General features: G+C 39.1%; 2 protein-coding genes across 2 annotated transcripts in view; both read right to left on the bottom strand.

The window, feature by feature from the left end:
• pank4 (pantothenate kinase 4 (inactive)) overlaps positions 1–13,287 on the bottom strand; it is an 18,500-nt gene extending 5,213 nt beyond the window's left edge. Inside the window, exons 1-13 of the mRNA XM_046076078.1 lie at positions 13,137–13,287; positions 12,556–12,638; positions 12,091–12,299; positions 10,991–11,174; positions 8,748–8,840; positions 8,469–8,622; positions 7,223–7,404; positions 6,911–6,992; positions 6,159–6,259; positions 4,936–5,091; positions 3,842–3,954; positions 3,385–3,472; positions 2,966–3,117 (exon numbers count right to left, since the gene is read on the bottom strand). Coding sequence (XP_045932034.1) covers positions 2,966–3,117; positions 3,385–3,472; positions 3,842–3,954; positions 4,936–5,091; positions 6,159–6,259; positions 6,911–6,992; positions 7,223–7,404; positions 8,469–8,622; positions 8,748–8,840; positions 10,991–11,174; positions 12,091–12,299; positions 12,556–12,638; positions 13,137–13,260 — 1,721 coding nt within the window. The 5' untranslated portion in view covers positions 13,261–13,287. The remainder of the gene's footprint in view (positions 1–2,965; positions 3,118–3,384; positions 3,473–3,841; positions 3,955–4,935; positions 5,092–6,158; positions 6,260–6,910; positions 6,993–7,222; positions 7,405–8,468; positions 8,623–8,747; positions 8,841–10,990; positions 11,175–12,090; positions 12,300–12,555; positions 12,639–13,136) is intronic.
• Positions 13,288–14,915: 1,628 nt separating this feature from the next.
• LOC123956543 (transcription factor HES-5-like) overlaps positions 14,916–15,234 on the bottom strand; it is a 685-nt gene continuing 366 nt past the window's right edge. The window contains exon 2 of the mRNA XM_046028798.1: positions 14,916–15,234. This exon is cut by the window's right edge and continues 131 nt beyond it. Coding sequence (XP_045884754.1) covers positions 14,937–15,234 — 298 coding nt within the window. The 3' untranslated portion in view covers positions 14,916–14,936.

Raw genomic sequence — 15,234 nt, 5'->3', positions numbered from 1 at the left:
AATGACCCGAAGCACACAGCCAGGATAACCAAGGAGTGGCTCTGTAAGAAGCATATCAAGGTTCTGGCGTGGCCTAGCCAGTCTCCAGACCTAAACCCAATAGGGAATCTTTGGAGGGAGCTCAAACTCCGTGTTTCTCAGCGACAGCCCAGAAACCTGACTGATCTAGAGAAGATCTGTGTGGAGGAGTGGGCCAAAATCCCTCCTGCAGTGTGTGCAAACCTGGTGAAAAACTACAGGAAACGTTTGACCAAACAAAGGCTACTGTACCAAATATTAACATTGATTTTCTCAGGTGTTCAAATACTTATTTGCAGCTGTATCATACAAATAAATAGTTAAAAAAATCATACATTGTGATTTCTGGATTTTGTTTTTTAAATTATGTCTCTCACAGTGGACATGCACCTACGATGACAATTTCAGACCCCTCCATGATTTCTAAGCGGGAGAACTTGCTAAATAGCAGGGTGTTCAAATACTTATTTTCCTCACTGTATGTAACTGAGAGATTGAGTAAACCGGTGACATGTCGGAAGATTGACTGAACTCGCAATAGGTTCAGTGCATTTCATATCACTGCTGAGTGTAACGAAGTAGAGGACATATACAACCCACAACTTTGGCGGACGAGGATATATGTTTGCCGTTACTTTGAGGCCCGCAGGTGAGCAGTGTCACGGCAGCACACGGATTAAGAGGGGAGGCTGATCTGCACAGCAGCGCTCTATGTCTGACCTTACACCTGTAGCTTTACAGGACAGCAGCAGCCAGGTGGTTGCCCTGGACAAACGGAAATAAATGGATATCAATTTTGTGTCACATGATGCCCGAGGACTACGTGCTGGCCACAGTGAAGCAGATGAATCATGCCGCTTTGTGGTGGATAAACTCTTGGAGACCTGTTATGTACTGTGTTCAAGAGACATTTTTACCTAAGAATCTACCACTGACTTGAGCACTGAAATAGTTCATGGTAGAATACGTGGCGGCGTTGCAGTGCTATGGCACAAAAAGTATGACCAGCTGGTTAACGTGGTCAGACCGGACGTTGACTATAGGAACTGAGAGGAACTGAAAAAAATTCATCATTCTGAGCATCTATGCACCTTATGAGAGTTCGCAGAATGAAAATGAATATCTCAACAGGTTGGCATGGGTCGTGTCTTTTATTCAGGATAATGCTTCCACCTGCTTTTTTATTGTGGGTGACCCAATTTACCTACCCTTTTGTCTGTGAACAACGGCATGCGGGAGGGGAAAATAGACTGGTCTAATTTGAACAAGAAGGATCTTGAAGTATAGTGTTTACAGACACTACTTTACTGACACTTTGTTGAGTAACAGCGACTTACCGAAAGACGTGTCTGCATGCTGTGATATTAACTGTAAGAACCCGCAACATGGTTTTGAGTTGTGTTCCTTGCATGACAGTATTGTGGAGTCCATTCTTGCCTCAAGCAGGCCTCTGTATAAGACCAAGATGTATAAAGCTAAACCAGGATGGAATGAAAATGTTGGAGAGCTTCATGCTGAGGCTAGAAGGGCTTTCAAAGCTTGGGCTGAATCAGGTAGACAAAAACACAGTCCCTTATTTGAATAGAAGACAAATGAAAACTTTAAATATGCCCTACATTCATTAAGAGGAATGAAAATATAATGAGATCTGACTCACATCCAAGGAAAGCGAAAAACAATAGTCCTAATGAATTCTGGAAAGAAATCAAAAGAATGAATAACTGTAAAACATGTTTACCAACGAATGTTGATGGTGTAAGCAGTCCAGAGGAAATTACTCCGTTGTGGCAGAAACATTATGAGCTGTTCAACTGTGTTAAAAGTAACTCCTTTGCAGTGGGCAATATCGATAATAGTGACAATATCCCCACAAGAAGTCTATGATGCAATTAAGTTACTAAGATAATAAGGCATGCGGTTTAGATAAGATTTCTGTAGAAAACTCTGTCCTCTGCACTGCCATTTGTTTTATTGGGTTTCTAGTTAATGGTATTTTACCTGATTCTATTTTTGAACAGAAATCAGGTAAAATACCAGGTAATAGAATCTGTTATGTTAGTGCCAATTATTAAGGACAAAGCTTTATAAGTAAATAGCATGGATAATTACCGGCCTTTAGCTCTGGCCAGTACTTTACCGAAGGTCTTGGAGAGGACCTTACTACATAAGCTGGAACAGTTTGTCCTGATCTTTGACAACCACTTCAGTTTTAACCTAAACACGGCAACATGTTTGTGTTTTATTGATGCCTCTAAAGGCTTTGATCGCATAAATCATGAAAAACTATTTTTTAAAGTTACAAAACAGAGAGGTTTCCAAATCTTTAGTGAGAATTCTGGCTTTTTCATATGCTCATCAATCACTGTAACAGTTTTATTTCAGCACTGACCAACCCGGCATTAAGTTCCATCAAGTTCAGTCAGTCAGTGTGGAATCATTGGCGTTTTAGCCTGTATGTAAATAGGCCTATGTAATATATTGTGGACTATATCTTTTTAATATTGTGGACTATGTCTGTTTTTTCCTTTGTCTACTTAGTGTTTGTCCGTTTAAGTGTTTTATTGTATGTCTTTTGGACCGGGTGTGTGTCCTTAATAAAAGCTTGATTGTCGTGCAAATAGCAGTTCATAATTAAGACAAGATTACTGCAATTCCCAAAATTCAAAGGGTGACAGAAAAAAATAAAGAATCATTGGGATGCAGAGTCTTTGTTGGGATGCATGGTAAGCAGCCCTTAGGTAAATTTTATATTCTGTTTACTTTTTTTATACTGTCTACATATCCCTGCTGCCAACTATTTGCAGCCTGGCTAACCCAGGGTAGCTAACTTATCAAAGGAAGGTACACAATGTTACCAGAGCCTCTCCCACTTCCCACAGTCAGGCAGAACAGAGCAACCCATCAACCGGGCTGCTCACAGGATATAAAAGCCATTAACACCACTCACTCTGACACGGCCTTGGCTCCCCAGTCGAACACATTCCCAGCCAGGACACCCCTGACCAGGGCAAACTGTCTCTCCTCCCAGCTCAACTCTTCCAGGGACTTCACCGCCTTCTGGTAGTACTTGAGAGCCATGTCATTCTCCTTCTGTTTAATCTACAAGAGAACAAAGAAATGATAGAGCTAGTTTGAACAGAATAAACTCTCCGCATTCAAAAAAGTGATTTCACAATATGTCAAAGACAAATGTATTGCCTAAATTCAAGGCTTAATTCATGAGGTAGAAATAAATTGTGCAATACCATGAGACTGTAGGAAAACATAAAATTGTAAGTAGTTGATCAGCAAGGGCCAAACCAGCTGTGCAGAAAACAAAAAGGATACAAACAGAAAACTAAATTGGTTGATAGATTTCACTCAGACCTTAGAGTAGGGATCAGGAAAGTTGAACTCGTTTAAACAGTGTTCCCTCGTGTCTAACAGACTTCTGACAGTGAGGGATCCATAAGCACTAGGTGAGAAGAGAAGCACTCCACATTAGCAAGAGAGAACAACATACACACAACGGGGTGTGGCAGATGCACAGCACTTTTCATGTATATTAACAATGATAGCTTACAAGTTACTCTTTCTGATATCACAAATTATGAATTAAGATGACTAGAATATTTACGCAGAGCACCAGACACCTATAAACTGAAACAGTTAACAGACTGAACATCAAGATTTCCCTTTTTCATTGACAAAGCACAGTTCCAGTAGGTATGAAAACATGAAACTAACACAGATGCTGAAGAAAAGACTTGTGGTTTAGTATACTAAAAGCAACCTCTGGGTCAAACAGATAGGCCTTGCATGCAAAAACAAAAACAGTCCTTACAAAGGCTGCTGGCGGAGGGTCTGGAGCTTGTGTCTGTATTTCTGACGGAACTTCTCGGCTCGCTCGCCTGCCTCGGGCATGTCAGGCTGGCTCGCTACGGCTCTCTTAACCACCTGCTCCGAACAAACAAGAACAGCAATCAGCATGTTCATAACCTCTGCAGTGCACAAGCAGTGTAAAAAGAAAGAAAATCAAATCAACTCATCTCATTTGAAAAGATGCCATGTAAACACCAAATTTACTGTGTATTTCTGGGTTTATTTTGTTTAATATTGTCACAGATAACTGGCTAAACATAGATAATGTGACAAGATATCATACTGTCATATTTCTACTCATTTGCATGTTTAGCTTAGTCGGTAGAGTGTGGGACTCTCGTTGGGAGAGTTGTATGATCGATCCTAACATTCTGCAGACTTTTCTCCCTTGCTAAACAAATTGATTATAACGACACTTTTGCAAATGCGCACAATAAAGCGTGTGTGTGTGTGTGTGTGTGTGTGTGTGTGTGTGTGTGTGTGTGCGTCCCGGCGTTTGATCATCATTCATAAACCTACGGACGCTTATTATCATTTCCCTAAGGAAATTCATGGGAATCCAATCACACGTTTACCGACTGCTTTTGCAGAGGTGTGTCAAGCAAGCCAGAAACTCTTTTGAATGTCCTTCAAAACTTTTCACTGTAAAAGCTCTCAATAATCTCAACATAAAGCATTGCAGCAAAAAACATTCTCACGCTTTTATTTTGTAGCCACAATCACTTAAGATGAAGTTATTATGTGACTAACTGTAGCTGTCATGACAGATTTATTTCAGCACCAGCCGCTATCAGTTTATTTATATTTTTTGCTATCAAAGCAATTTGGCTACGGGCCAGATATTATTGCTGGCGGGCCAGTTCTGGTCTGCGGGCCGCCTACTGCCGACCACTGGTTTATAGTTTAGGGAAATGGGTGTGCCTTTTGTTTTGAAATTTTAGTTCAAAAGCCTGGTTATAGTGTTTAAGTAATCCAGAAAGATTATCAGCAGATAAAGCTGACATTGTCTGTATTTCAGACTCTGAAATACTGTAAGAACATAAACTGCCACTCTACCCCGTCTAGGGCCTCTTCAAAGCAGTAGAGCCAGTATTCACGGGCCAGAGCGTCCTCTGTGAGGTCCATAGTGTCAGGGATATAAGATGAAGGGTCCTGCAGCAGAGGCAGATTCACCAGCTTCCTCTCCAGACGGTCCATCTCCAACATGTCAAACTAGACACAACAAAGAGACAGAAGATACATGCAGTCTGTCTTGCCCATCAACTCACGCTGCACAATGCAAACATCAAAGCCTACTCTATCACTCTTAAACTTTTATTCTGGGATATATTTCATAACATTTCCCTTTTTCTTACTGTAGCAACACTGTGGCCAGTTTCACTCCTGTTAGTACAACAAAAAAAAAAACAGAGAGGAAGATGCAGTAAGGCAGAAAAAGGAGAGAAGATTCTAGCTAGATTAAATCCAAATAGCAAGTGGAAGCCAGGAGATTCATTAATTGTGGGACACAATCAATAGTCCACTAGAGGACACTGCATCGATAGAAGGTTTCTTGAGTGCTAAGTCATTAAAAGATGAGCTAATATTTCATTTGCTGTCTTGCATCACACTTTGCACAAATGAAAACTAGTTAATGAAAGCTGGGAAAAGCAGTAATTTCAGTGGTGAAACTAACAGAGGCATGCTCAAAGTATCACATCAAATAATCAAAAGCAAAAGTGGCTGTCAAAAAACACCAAACACTGTTATTTTCCATTTCATTGCAAAAGACCATAAAATGATTTAGTAACGGACTAAACAATAGCAACTTCTTCATCTCTGGTCTCTCTTTGTCCTCGGCCAAGTGAACACCTGACGTGACTAACTACTGAAGTTGAGTGTTCATAGCTAGAGAACAAGGCACTGTGAGCAGGAGCCACATGTCATCCAACCAGGGCACACAAGTGAAACAGACGGAGGTACTTACGGGAAACTGAGAGAATTAGGTAGACAGAGAATGTGTGGAGAGGAAACGAAAAAGAAAGATAGTCACAGATTAATGAATGTGTTCGTATGATGCTTATGGATTCAGTGAGGACAGTGGTGATGGTATTTCCATAAAGGAGTAAATAAAAAATGTGAAATAAAGCTCAAATGTAAAAATAGTAGAGATTTGACAGAAGAAAGTGGGTGAAATAAAAACCAATGAACCAGCAGCAGAGTGAAAATGAGGTTTGAGTGGCACCTTGTGGTAATGACCCAGCTTCAGGTCTTCATATTTGTCTTTTCAGCAGACTCACCGTTCCACTACGAGCACGTTGCATGGGATTCATATCTGGAGAAACACTCATTAGGCCTGAGCTTCCTGCATAATTCTCACCCCAACTGTACTGGTTTGGATCTAGAAGAGTAAGATGTTGAATAATGATATATGTATGGTATAACATCTGCATTATAATGCATTTTATTATTATTTCATGTTAGTATTCAAAAATATTGGTGCCAAGTTAGCTAGCAGAATTTTACATTTGACATCTACGCATTTTTAATTAGACTTATTATTTTACTCTAGTTATATTCATTAACATTTTTGTCTATTATTGGTCATTGTGCTGTAGCAATATTACCTAATATTACTAAATTACCTACATGAATTCTTCTATAGTCTGCCATGGCAGTTAGTTACATGTGTTGAAGTGAAAGATAGACAGACACTAAAACAGGAGGTTCAATAATTTCACAACGCAAGTCCAGGGGTTCATCATACCTGATGTCTGTGAAAACATGCAAGAATCTGCTTCCTGCAATACCACAAGTTTCCAGTCAGTACTAATGTGTGAGGGTGGACTTGCACGATGAGTGTGAAAACTAAATTGGATAGTTGTAGGCACAAATTTAACCACATTGTTTTCAAAAAGATTAACTGTCAAATACTGTTTCTTCACAAACTGTCATATGACCTTTATGCCTTTCAACCTAATATTTATCAAAATATACAATAACCAAGTTGACACCAAATTGAGCATAATAATGTGTGTAGGTTTTTCCTTACTGTCCTCCTCTGCTCCTTTAAGAAATGCTCCAATGGCTCCGAGATAGCCTTCATGTCTCAGGAACAAGGCCTGAACTTCACCCTACAATGGAGGTAATAACATAAAAATCTGGGTTGTAGGTGAAACAGTGTCAAGTTTGGCTGATGACACAACAAGTCCAGGACTAAACTAAGAAATATCAGTGAGAATGAGAGGAAAAAAAAAAATAACAGACAATTAGAAACTCTTGTAGAGCACCAAGACACTTTGTGTTCACTGTGTAATTTAATGGGTGTTAGTTTGTTTTTATGTCGCAGAGGAAAAAGCCTTGCCTTGGTGAAGAAGTTGATGCTGTAGGTGATTGTGTGCATGGTGACAGGATGTCCTCTAATGAAAAAACCTCCAAAGTACACTCTGGACAGGTTGTGCAGCTTGGCATACAGACAGGCCAGCTGCCCGATGTCGTTGCTGATCATGTGGAGCAAGCTCTTGGCCATGTCTTCTTTAGAGAACTCTACAATTCAGAAAAGAGTTGCATAAACATACAGGCAAATATACGGACATCACTGACCTCAGAATATTTAAGTACTGCAACTAATATATTAACAATACAACGCCGGCAATCCTTCAGTAGTTGTAAAAACCTTTTCAGTATTCCAATTATGAAGCTTCTCACTTCCTTCCTTCTGTTTAATGGCAGTACAAAGTATAACTAAATTATATGAGCAGTGGGATAACAATTGGTATCAATATCAAAATCACGTTCCACATTTTCAAAGGGAAACTATATAAACTGCTCAGTAACTGCTCAACAGCAGCAGATGGACAGTAACAGGATTTGCTTCGATAAGCCAGCAAAAGCTGTGAATTTCCATCACAGTTACAAGTCCAGCACATGGAGAGAACGCTGTATCAGAACTAGGTGAGAGGTCATCTGTTCACTTCAACACAGATTTTGCAATAAAAGGAAAATATTTAGCCTGCCTTGCCAAGAAGACATCACAAACCCAACAGAAACATGTACTGGACTTAAAATTTAAAATTTTATTTACACTTAAAAATAAATCAAATCCATCCTTTGTCAAGTCTGTAGCCTGCAGTGACTGACTCACCTTGGATTCACAAAGGTTACAATGAGTTCCAATAGTGATGTGTGAGGATTGAAATGGAAGTTGTGTATATTGGCATACACTGGGGAAACTACAGTATGACTGTTTGCACAAGCAGATAAGTGGATTACACCCGCAGGACTGTTTCTTCACTGTGAAACTGGCTCACCACTGAAATACATTTTACAAATTGTGAGCTTACTGCAGTTGCTGCCCTTCGAAGCAAGCAAATGAGGATGTTACAAAATGTTTACATCTTTCGAGTCCATAGAAGGCAAGTGTTGGATACTCAAAAGATGGATTGGTTACTGCTTTAATTAATTTTTTTGGTCCAATCACCTGAATGAACTGCACATACAAGGTACAAAATATAAAGTGGGTCATTCCAGTCTTTTCCTACTCTAACCTGGACAAATACATATACAACGCTACAGGGCAGCCTCAGAATATCAATGATCCCATGTGTCACCTTTGTCAGCAGTAGCAGACTTTCCAAAACTGCTCGCAATAAGATCGCCAGTCAAGCCCAAAGACCCGTAAGATCCTCCATAGATATCTTTGACAAGCATATCGACACTTGTGTGCTGCCCTTTTGAAGCCAATTGTAGTAACTCGTCAAATCTCTACAGGACAGAAAAGGGTACATTTCATAAGGCTTAAGGGAACAAAATATTGCACTGAGAAGCCATCTTCATTTGTTGACTTCAAAGTAACAACTATTCAAAGCACAACAAGTTGTTTAGGATACCTTTGTCTTGGTGAGCAAGGCTCCAAGGCCCCAGAACGTCCCTCCACCTATTGAGCTTCCTCCTATTCGCTCAAATTTGTCCTCTGATTCAACCTGTGAATCAAATATAGTGAGAGCAGAAGACCCTGGTTTATACAAATGTTAGTCATCTGAAAAAAGCCAAAGCTGAACAATAAACAAAAGATGTATTTTTACTGGGTCTGTCATTTTTACACACCCAATATTACAACCCCATTTCCAAAATAAGCTGGCTAATGTAAAATGTAAATAAAAACATATTGTGATGACATGCAAAACATTGAAAGCCCATATTTAATTGAAACTAGCACAAAGACAACTTACCAAACGTTGAAACTGAAAATTGTTTAGTTTATGGAAAATTATATACCCATTTGGAATTTGATGCCAGCAACACATTTCAAGTTGGGACAGGGTCATGTTTACCACTCTATTGCCTCACCTCTTCTTTTAACAACACTCTGTAAGGTTCTGAGAACTGAAGAGACAAACTGCTGTAATCTTGAAAGCAGAATGTTTTCCCATTCTTGCTTGATGTAGGATTTCGGCTGCTCAACAGTTCAAGGTCTCGTATGTAGTATTTTACGCGCCAATATGTGTAATACGTGCAGAATGTGGTTTGGCATTGTCTTGCTACAGAAAGCAAGGCCATCCGTAAAAATAAATAGTCTAATAAGCAGCATATGTTGCTCTAAACGGGTATACATCGTTCAGCACTAATGGTGCCTTCACAAATGTGCAGCTTACCCATGCCATGTGCACAAAAGCGCCACCAAATCCTCACAGATGCTGGCATTTCAACAGTGCACTGATACCTGGAGGACGAGGTGTCCATGATTTCCAAACAAATTTAATACATTTTGACTCAGCAGACCACATATATGGTTTCCTCTTTGCATGGTAAGAGTTTCAACTTGCACTTGTGGATGAAGGGACAAACTGTTTACAAGTGATAGTTTTTCGAAGTGTTCCTCAGCCCATGCAGTGATGTCCACTACAGAATTGTGTCTGTTTTTGATTGCATGCACCAAACCAGTGGATGGAAAAATGCCACATTCGCATATTGTTTTTTTCATTTTTGGGACATTTCAAACGCTTGCTTAAAATTTGCTTGACAATTAGATGGAAACACGCTTAATGAAATACCCAGATTATTTTTTAATTTTCCATTTACAAAACATTTTTCTTAAATTGTTGCACTATTTGCCAGCACAGTCTTTCACAGGGTGGTGAACCCCTCCCCATCTTTCCTTCAGAAAGACTTAGGCTCCCTGGGATGCTTTGATTTTGATCCACAATCATGCTTGTTGCCACCTAATTGTGAGATGTTCCACCAGGTGTTTTCATTTAGCATTTCACAACCTTTGTAGTCTTTTGTTCCCACTGTTCCAACATTTAAAAGTTGTCTTTCTGCTATTTTCAATAAAAAAATAAAAAAAATAATAAAAACTATGGGGTTTCAATGTTTTGCACATCATCGCATTTTGTTTTTATTTACATTTTACAAAGCGTACCAACTTTTTGGGAAAAAGGGCTGTATTTAGTAGATAAAGACAAACATCAACCATTTCATTTAATGTGCCTTAACCCACTAGATACAAAATAAGGACAAACTCTGTCTGTAGATCTAAACTGATACCTGGACTCTTGGAGCAAATGACAATACAGATGTTAGGGGTTAAAACATATTTTCCAATTATTATTTCATGTTGGTTATCAAAGAATTGCAATAAAGATATGCACTGGAGGAAGGATGTTTTTAAGGTTAAATAAAACACATTCTTAAAAAAGGCCCACATCTGTTGCGATATGCTATTCTGCCAACTCAGATATAAGTATGTTTAAGGTATTTTTGACAAAAAGATATAAAAATGTTCATATGATTAAAAAACAAATGAGTATCCTTCATACCTTAACAAAGACATGAGTATACTGTAGCTTTTAGCTACTCATGTGGTCTATAAAATGTCAGAGGATAAAGTGACATCTTCAAAAGTCTTGTTTTGTCTGATCAACTAAGTATATCATTAGATCGGAAGAGCTGAAACCAGAGACAGATAGGTGATTCTGCTTCCTAAGTTACATTACAATTAATGGATTATCAAACAATTGCCAAGTAATTTTCTGTCACTGCTGGACTAATCAATTAAATAGACTAATTGTGTCAGATCTAGTTTAAATCTACTTTCCCAAAACTGACAAAACTTTGATTCTTCAGTTATTACCTTGACTATGGACACCCCAGAGCCGATGTTTACGAGCAGGTAAGGGAAGATGTCTGGTTGAGTCGTCTGAAAGCGGAACTCTGAGTCAGCATGCTTGGCATACACGAAAGCCTCATGGGGTATGTTCCTCAGCACAAAGTTGCAGCCCTTGATGAGGCATGTCATCTCGTCCTCTTTGTCCACTCTGCCACGATGCAACATAAAGAGTCCATTAGTTTGAATCATCCATAGCCAGAGCAGAAGACTAAATGTTTTGTCCTCGGTCTAGTAATAGAAGTAGGATATATTTATCTAGACAGAATATATGTCTGCAGAATTTCCCCTTGGGGATCAAATAAAGCATTTCTGATTCTGATGCTGATGTTGCCAGGGCAATAAACTGCAATGTCTGTGCTGTGAGAAGCCTAAGAAAGCACTACAAGGAGACAGGAAGGGCAGCTGATCGCTGATCGTCCATGCAGTGGCAGACCATATGTAACCTGCACCAGAACACAGTGCCATACCAGATACTGATCGTTACTTTTGATTTTGAGGCCCCCTTAGTTCAGGGACACATTTTTTCCCATTTCTGTTACTCACATGTCTGTGAAACTTTGTTCAGTTTATGTCTTAGTTGTCGAATCTTTTTATGTTCATAGAAATATTAACACGTTAAGTTTGCTGAAAATAAAAGCAGCTGCAAGTGAGAGGAAGTTTCCTTTTTTGCTGAGTATATATATATATATATATATATATATATATAGCCCTCAATGCTAATGCCATATGGATGCAGAAATAGTCAACCATTATGTAAACATTCTGTTGCTTTCACACAATGTTTGGTCAGCCAATAAGCAAGTAAACAGTGGATATTTTCCAGAATAGTCTTCATAAGGTTTTTGTCTCCCACTCAATCAAGTTTGTCCTCTGATTCACCCTGGTTCACATAAAGAGAACAGGATATTGCTTTGTGTGCGTAAGTTACAGGAAGGGCCCTTCCTGTTTCTGTTTGTACATGCAGTATCTACAGTGCAGCACTGTAGAGCATCAGCATCAGGTGACTGACACAGCAAAGATAAAGACATAATTTAGCTATATTTACAGCTGGTTTGTATACTCACTTGAGTCCAAGTTTCCTCTCAATGAGTTCTTTGAACTTGTGTGCCCCACCACCTGTAGCTTTGATAACTTTGGTTTCCGTGTTGACCAAATGGTCTTTGATGAAGTCCAAGCATGTTTCAATGTAAGCATTTTCAAACTTGATGAAGTGCAGGCGCGCAGTGACCTCTTCCTGCACTGATATTTCATAGAGCTTGTCACTGGTAGCCTCCTGGGACACACATGAGATGGAAACACAGAGGAGAAAGGGTGAATACTTAATATCGTCCAGCTATAGACATTGTGGAACAATAAAACTGGTGTGCTTTAATCAAATAATCTTCTTGTTTGGCTAGTGTATGTGAGCTTATCTGATGGTGGTGGTAACGTTATTTTCACATAAAGAAGCTAACGTTACAGGCTACCAGGAGAGCTTTTTACCGTCCATGCGGTTTGGTCTTTGTGTAAAAAAAACTTCAAATAATTACCTTTGTAGCGTGGTCGAAAGATCGTACTTTGGCCACTTTGTGTTGTACAGTTGAGTAGTAGGCAAGCTTTGTGAGAGATCCACCTGTTCAAGCAAAACAGCATTGATAATGTACGATAAGAAACCGCCGGGCGACAGAAGCTAAACAAGGGACAAACTGGATTAAGATCCAGACTTAAAACTAACGCTTAGTGAACTGAGAAACTGTAGCGTTAGCTAAACAGACACCAAACCCTTAACACAGGCTAGCTAACTTAGCAGCTAACGTCAACTCTGTTGCAAGTTAACTTGTTAAAGTTGGCCAGGTTGTTTGACACACATCCGCGTCATTAGATAACAGTTACAGATAATCCTGAAATCTCATCAGACTTACATCTTCAAGGTAAACAGACTTGTTGTCAAACAAATTAAAATAAGACACTAATTCAAGCGGCTAATGTCAGCTTTGTCTTGTTTACTTTCGCTTAAAGTCATGTGTTGTCATAGCAGGCTGCAGCATATCTGGTCCATAAACACGGAGCTTAGCCACGCTCGAGCAAAAGTAGCTGGAGAAACAAAGAAAACGTTTACATTCCCAGGTACCTATGTCTATTGCGAAACGCTTTGCGTTTTCCAAATTGCGGAATATTTCGTCGGGCGGTAGAGTAATGCTTTTATCCATGGTATGACTACTTGTGCTACTGTCAAGTCGAACGCATTCCGCCATGGTCGACAATGATTTTGACGGTACGTGCGTGGTGTACGTGCGTGCCTCCAGTTGTCCAATCAGCATCCACGTACAGCCTGGGGCGTGGACGTTGTCCTGTAAACGTTTCAGCACTGAAAACAGCAAACTCTTAAAATACATCAGTATTTTTTTTTTTTTTTTTTTCATTTTATAACTTTTGTTCACTTGTTCTGTATCTCTTGTATTCTTTACTTTGTGATGTCTTATTTTTTTAATTTTACTCTTGTAAATCACTTTGTCTACATTGTTTTTGTTTATAGTGTGTGTATATAACATAGACTGTAGGTATATATGTGTTCTCTATACTGTAGCCTGTGTCTGATTTTATTATTGTATTATTGTTTAAGTAAGTACATCGTGAGCATTGTACAATCCAGAGTCAAATTCATCGTATGTGTACACATACCTGGCAATAAAAGCTGATTCTGATTCTGATTCTGATTCTGACATTGATCTGTGAAAAGTTCCATATTATAATAAATTTAGGCTACTAACTTACTTATTACACCTGAAAACAAAAATAGGCTACATTATTCTGTTAATGGTTATTTTCACATCTACTCAAATGTGGAATAAGATGGTTTTATCAACCTTAAATCTCATAAAGGGGAAACAAAATAGAAAACACTTTATGTAATAGGGTCAGATTTAGTAATGCAGCTATTCCCATGAGTTTCTTTCTGTTGAAGGGCACATACACAAACTAACCCCTAGAGGGTAGAGCTCAGTCATGATAGAAATATTGTCCTTATTTAAAGATCTTGTATGTGATATTATAGTAGGCTACACTAGACTGATGGATGAAGAGAGTATCAACAGCCATACAAAGTAATGCAATCCAATGCAAAACACAATAAATCACGTAACCCCTTCATTGTTATTCTATTCGTAAGGTTGTTCAACATCACATTTTGTCAATGTAAAGAAGACCATGTCACAGCTCAAGATTCGGTTGATGATTCTTTTATTCAACAAGAATAAATAGTCACATCAGAGAGGCACTAGTGGTGATGATTCATCACAGTAAATGTTGTAGTCCAAGACAGTGTGCTCAAATAGAGTAGAGTGAAAAGCTTCAGCATCTTTACAAAACACATACAATCGTTTAGCACAACCTAAACAAAATAAAACTCCCTTACTCTGAGAGGAAATAACTTTCAGATATACATTTGTACTGTTGACACAACAAAACACAGTGATGACAGAACAGATTACTTTAAGACCCAACATGGGTCAGTTATCTTTTACAAAGTAAAAAGTTTACATCAAAAAGGTGAAAAACGCTCCCAGAAAGTAGACGAGACTCATAAATTCTTGTCACTGATCAGTCTTAAAACAGAAGACTTTCAGGACTTAAAGGTATGTGTGATAATGCTGGTAGGCACAGGCCAATTATTGATTACAGTGATAAATCAATTAAAGTATATATGTTATTCACAGAATACTATTTTATACTTGTTTCTTTCACACACAAAAAAATGTGTTTGAAAACATATTTCCAAAGGTAAATGGAAATATCCGTCCAATATGACCTTGTGATGAATTAAACACTTTGCATAGACAGATCTTACATTTCAGAATAATATGTCTGATAATAACCTTTGACCAATGTGGTCATCTCAGTTTGTCTGGTACTAACTCCAGTCTGTAGGTGTCTACCACGGCCTCCAGGGGGCGCTCCTGGCCAGACTCTTCTCTTTGGTGATGCTGGTCTGGACTGTGGAGCTCAGAAGAGAGAAGTCAGCCTCTCTAAGCTTCTTATCAGAGGAAGACTGCAGCTTGTTGAAGTGGTTCACAAGTCTTCTCTGGGACTGTGTCTCCACCTCCTCTTTAGACAGGAAGTGGTCCACCTCTTGGACACACCTGGAGTAGCCCTGATCGACAGCTGCTGAGTCCACAGCTTGATGCTGCTGCTGCAGTCGTCTCAGGACACAAACTGTCATCTCCAGGATG

The sequence above is a fragment of the Micropterus dolomieu genome, linkage group LG18, assembly GCF_021292245.1.
Source record: "Micropterus dolomieu isolate WLL.071019.BEF.003 ecotype Adirondacks linkage group LG18, ASM2129224v1, whole genome shotgun sequence".
In the NCBI taxonomy this organism is placed as follows: Eukaryota; Metazoa; Chordata; class Actinopteri; order Centrarchiformes; family Centrarchidae; genus Micropterus; species Micropterus dolomieu.
This window is presented reverse-complemented; position numbering and strand designations above follow the sequence as displayed.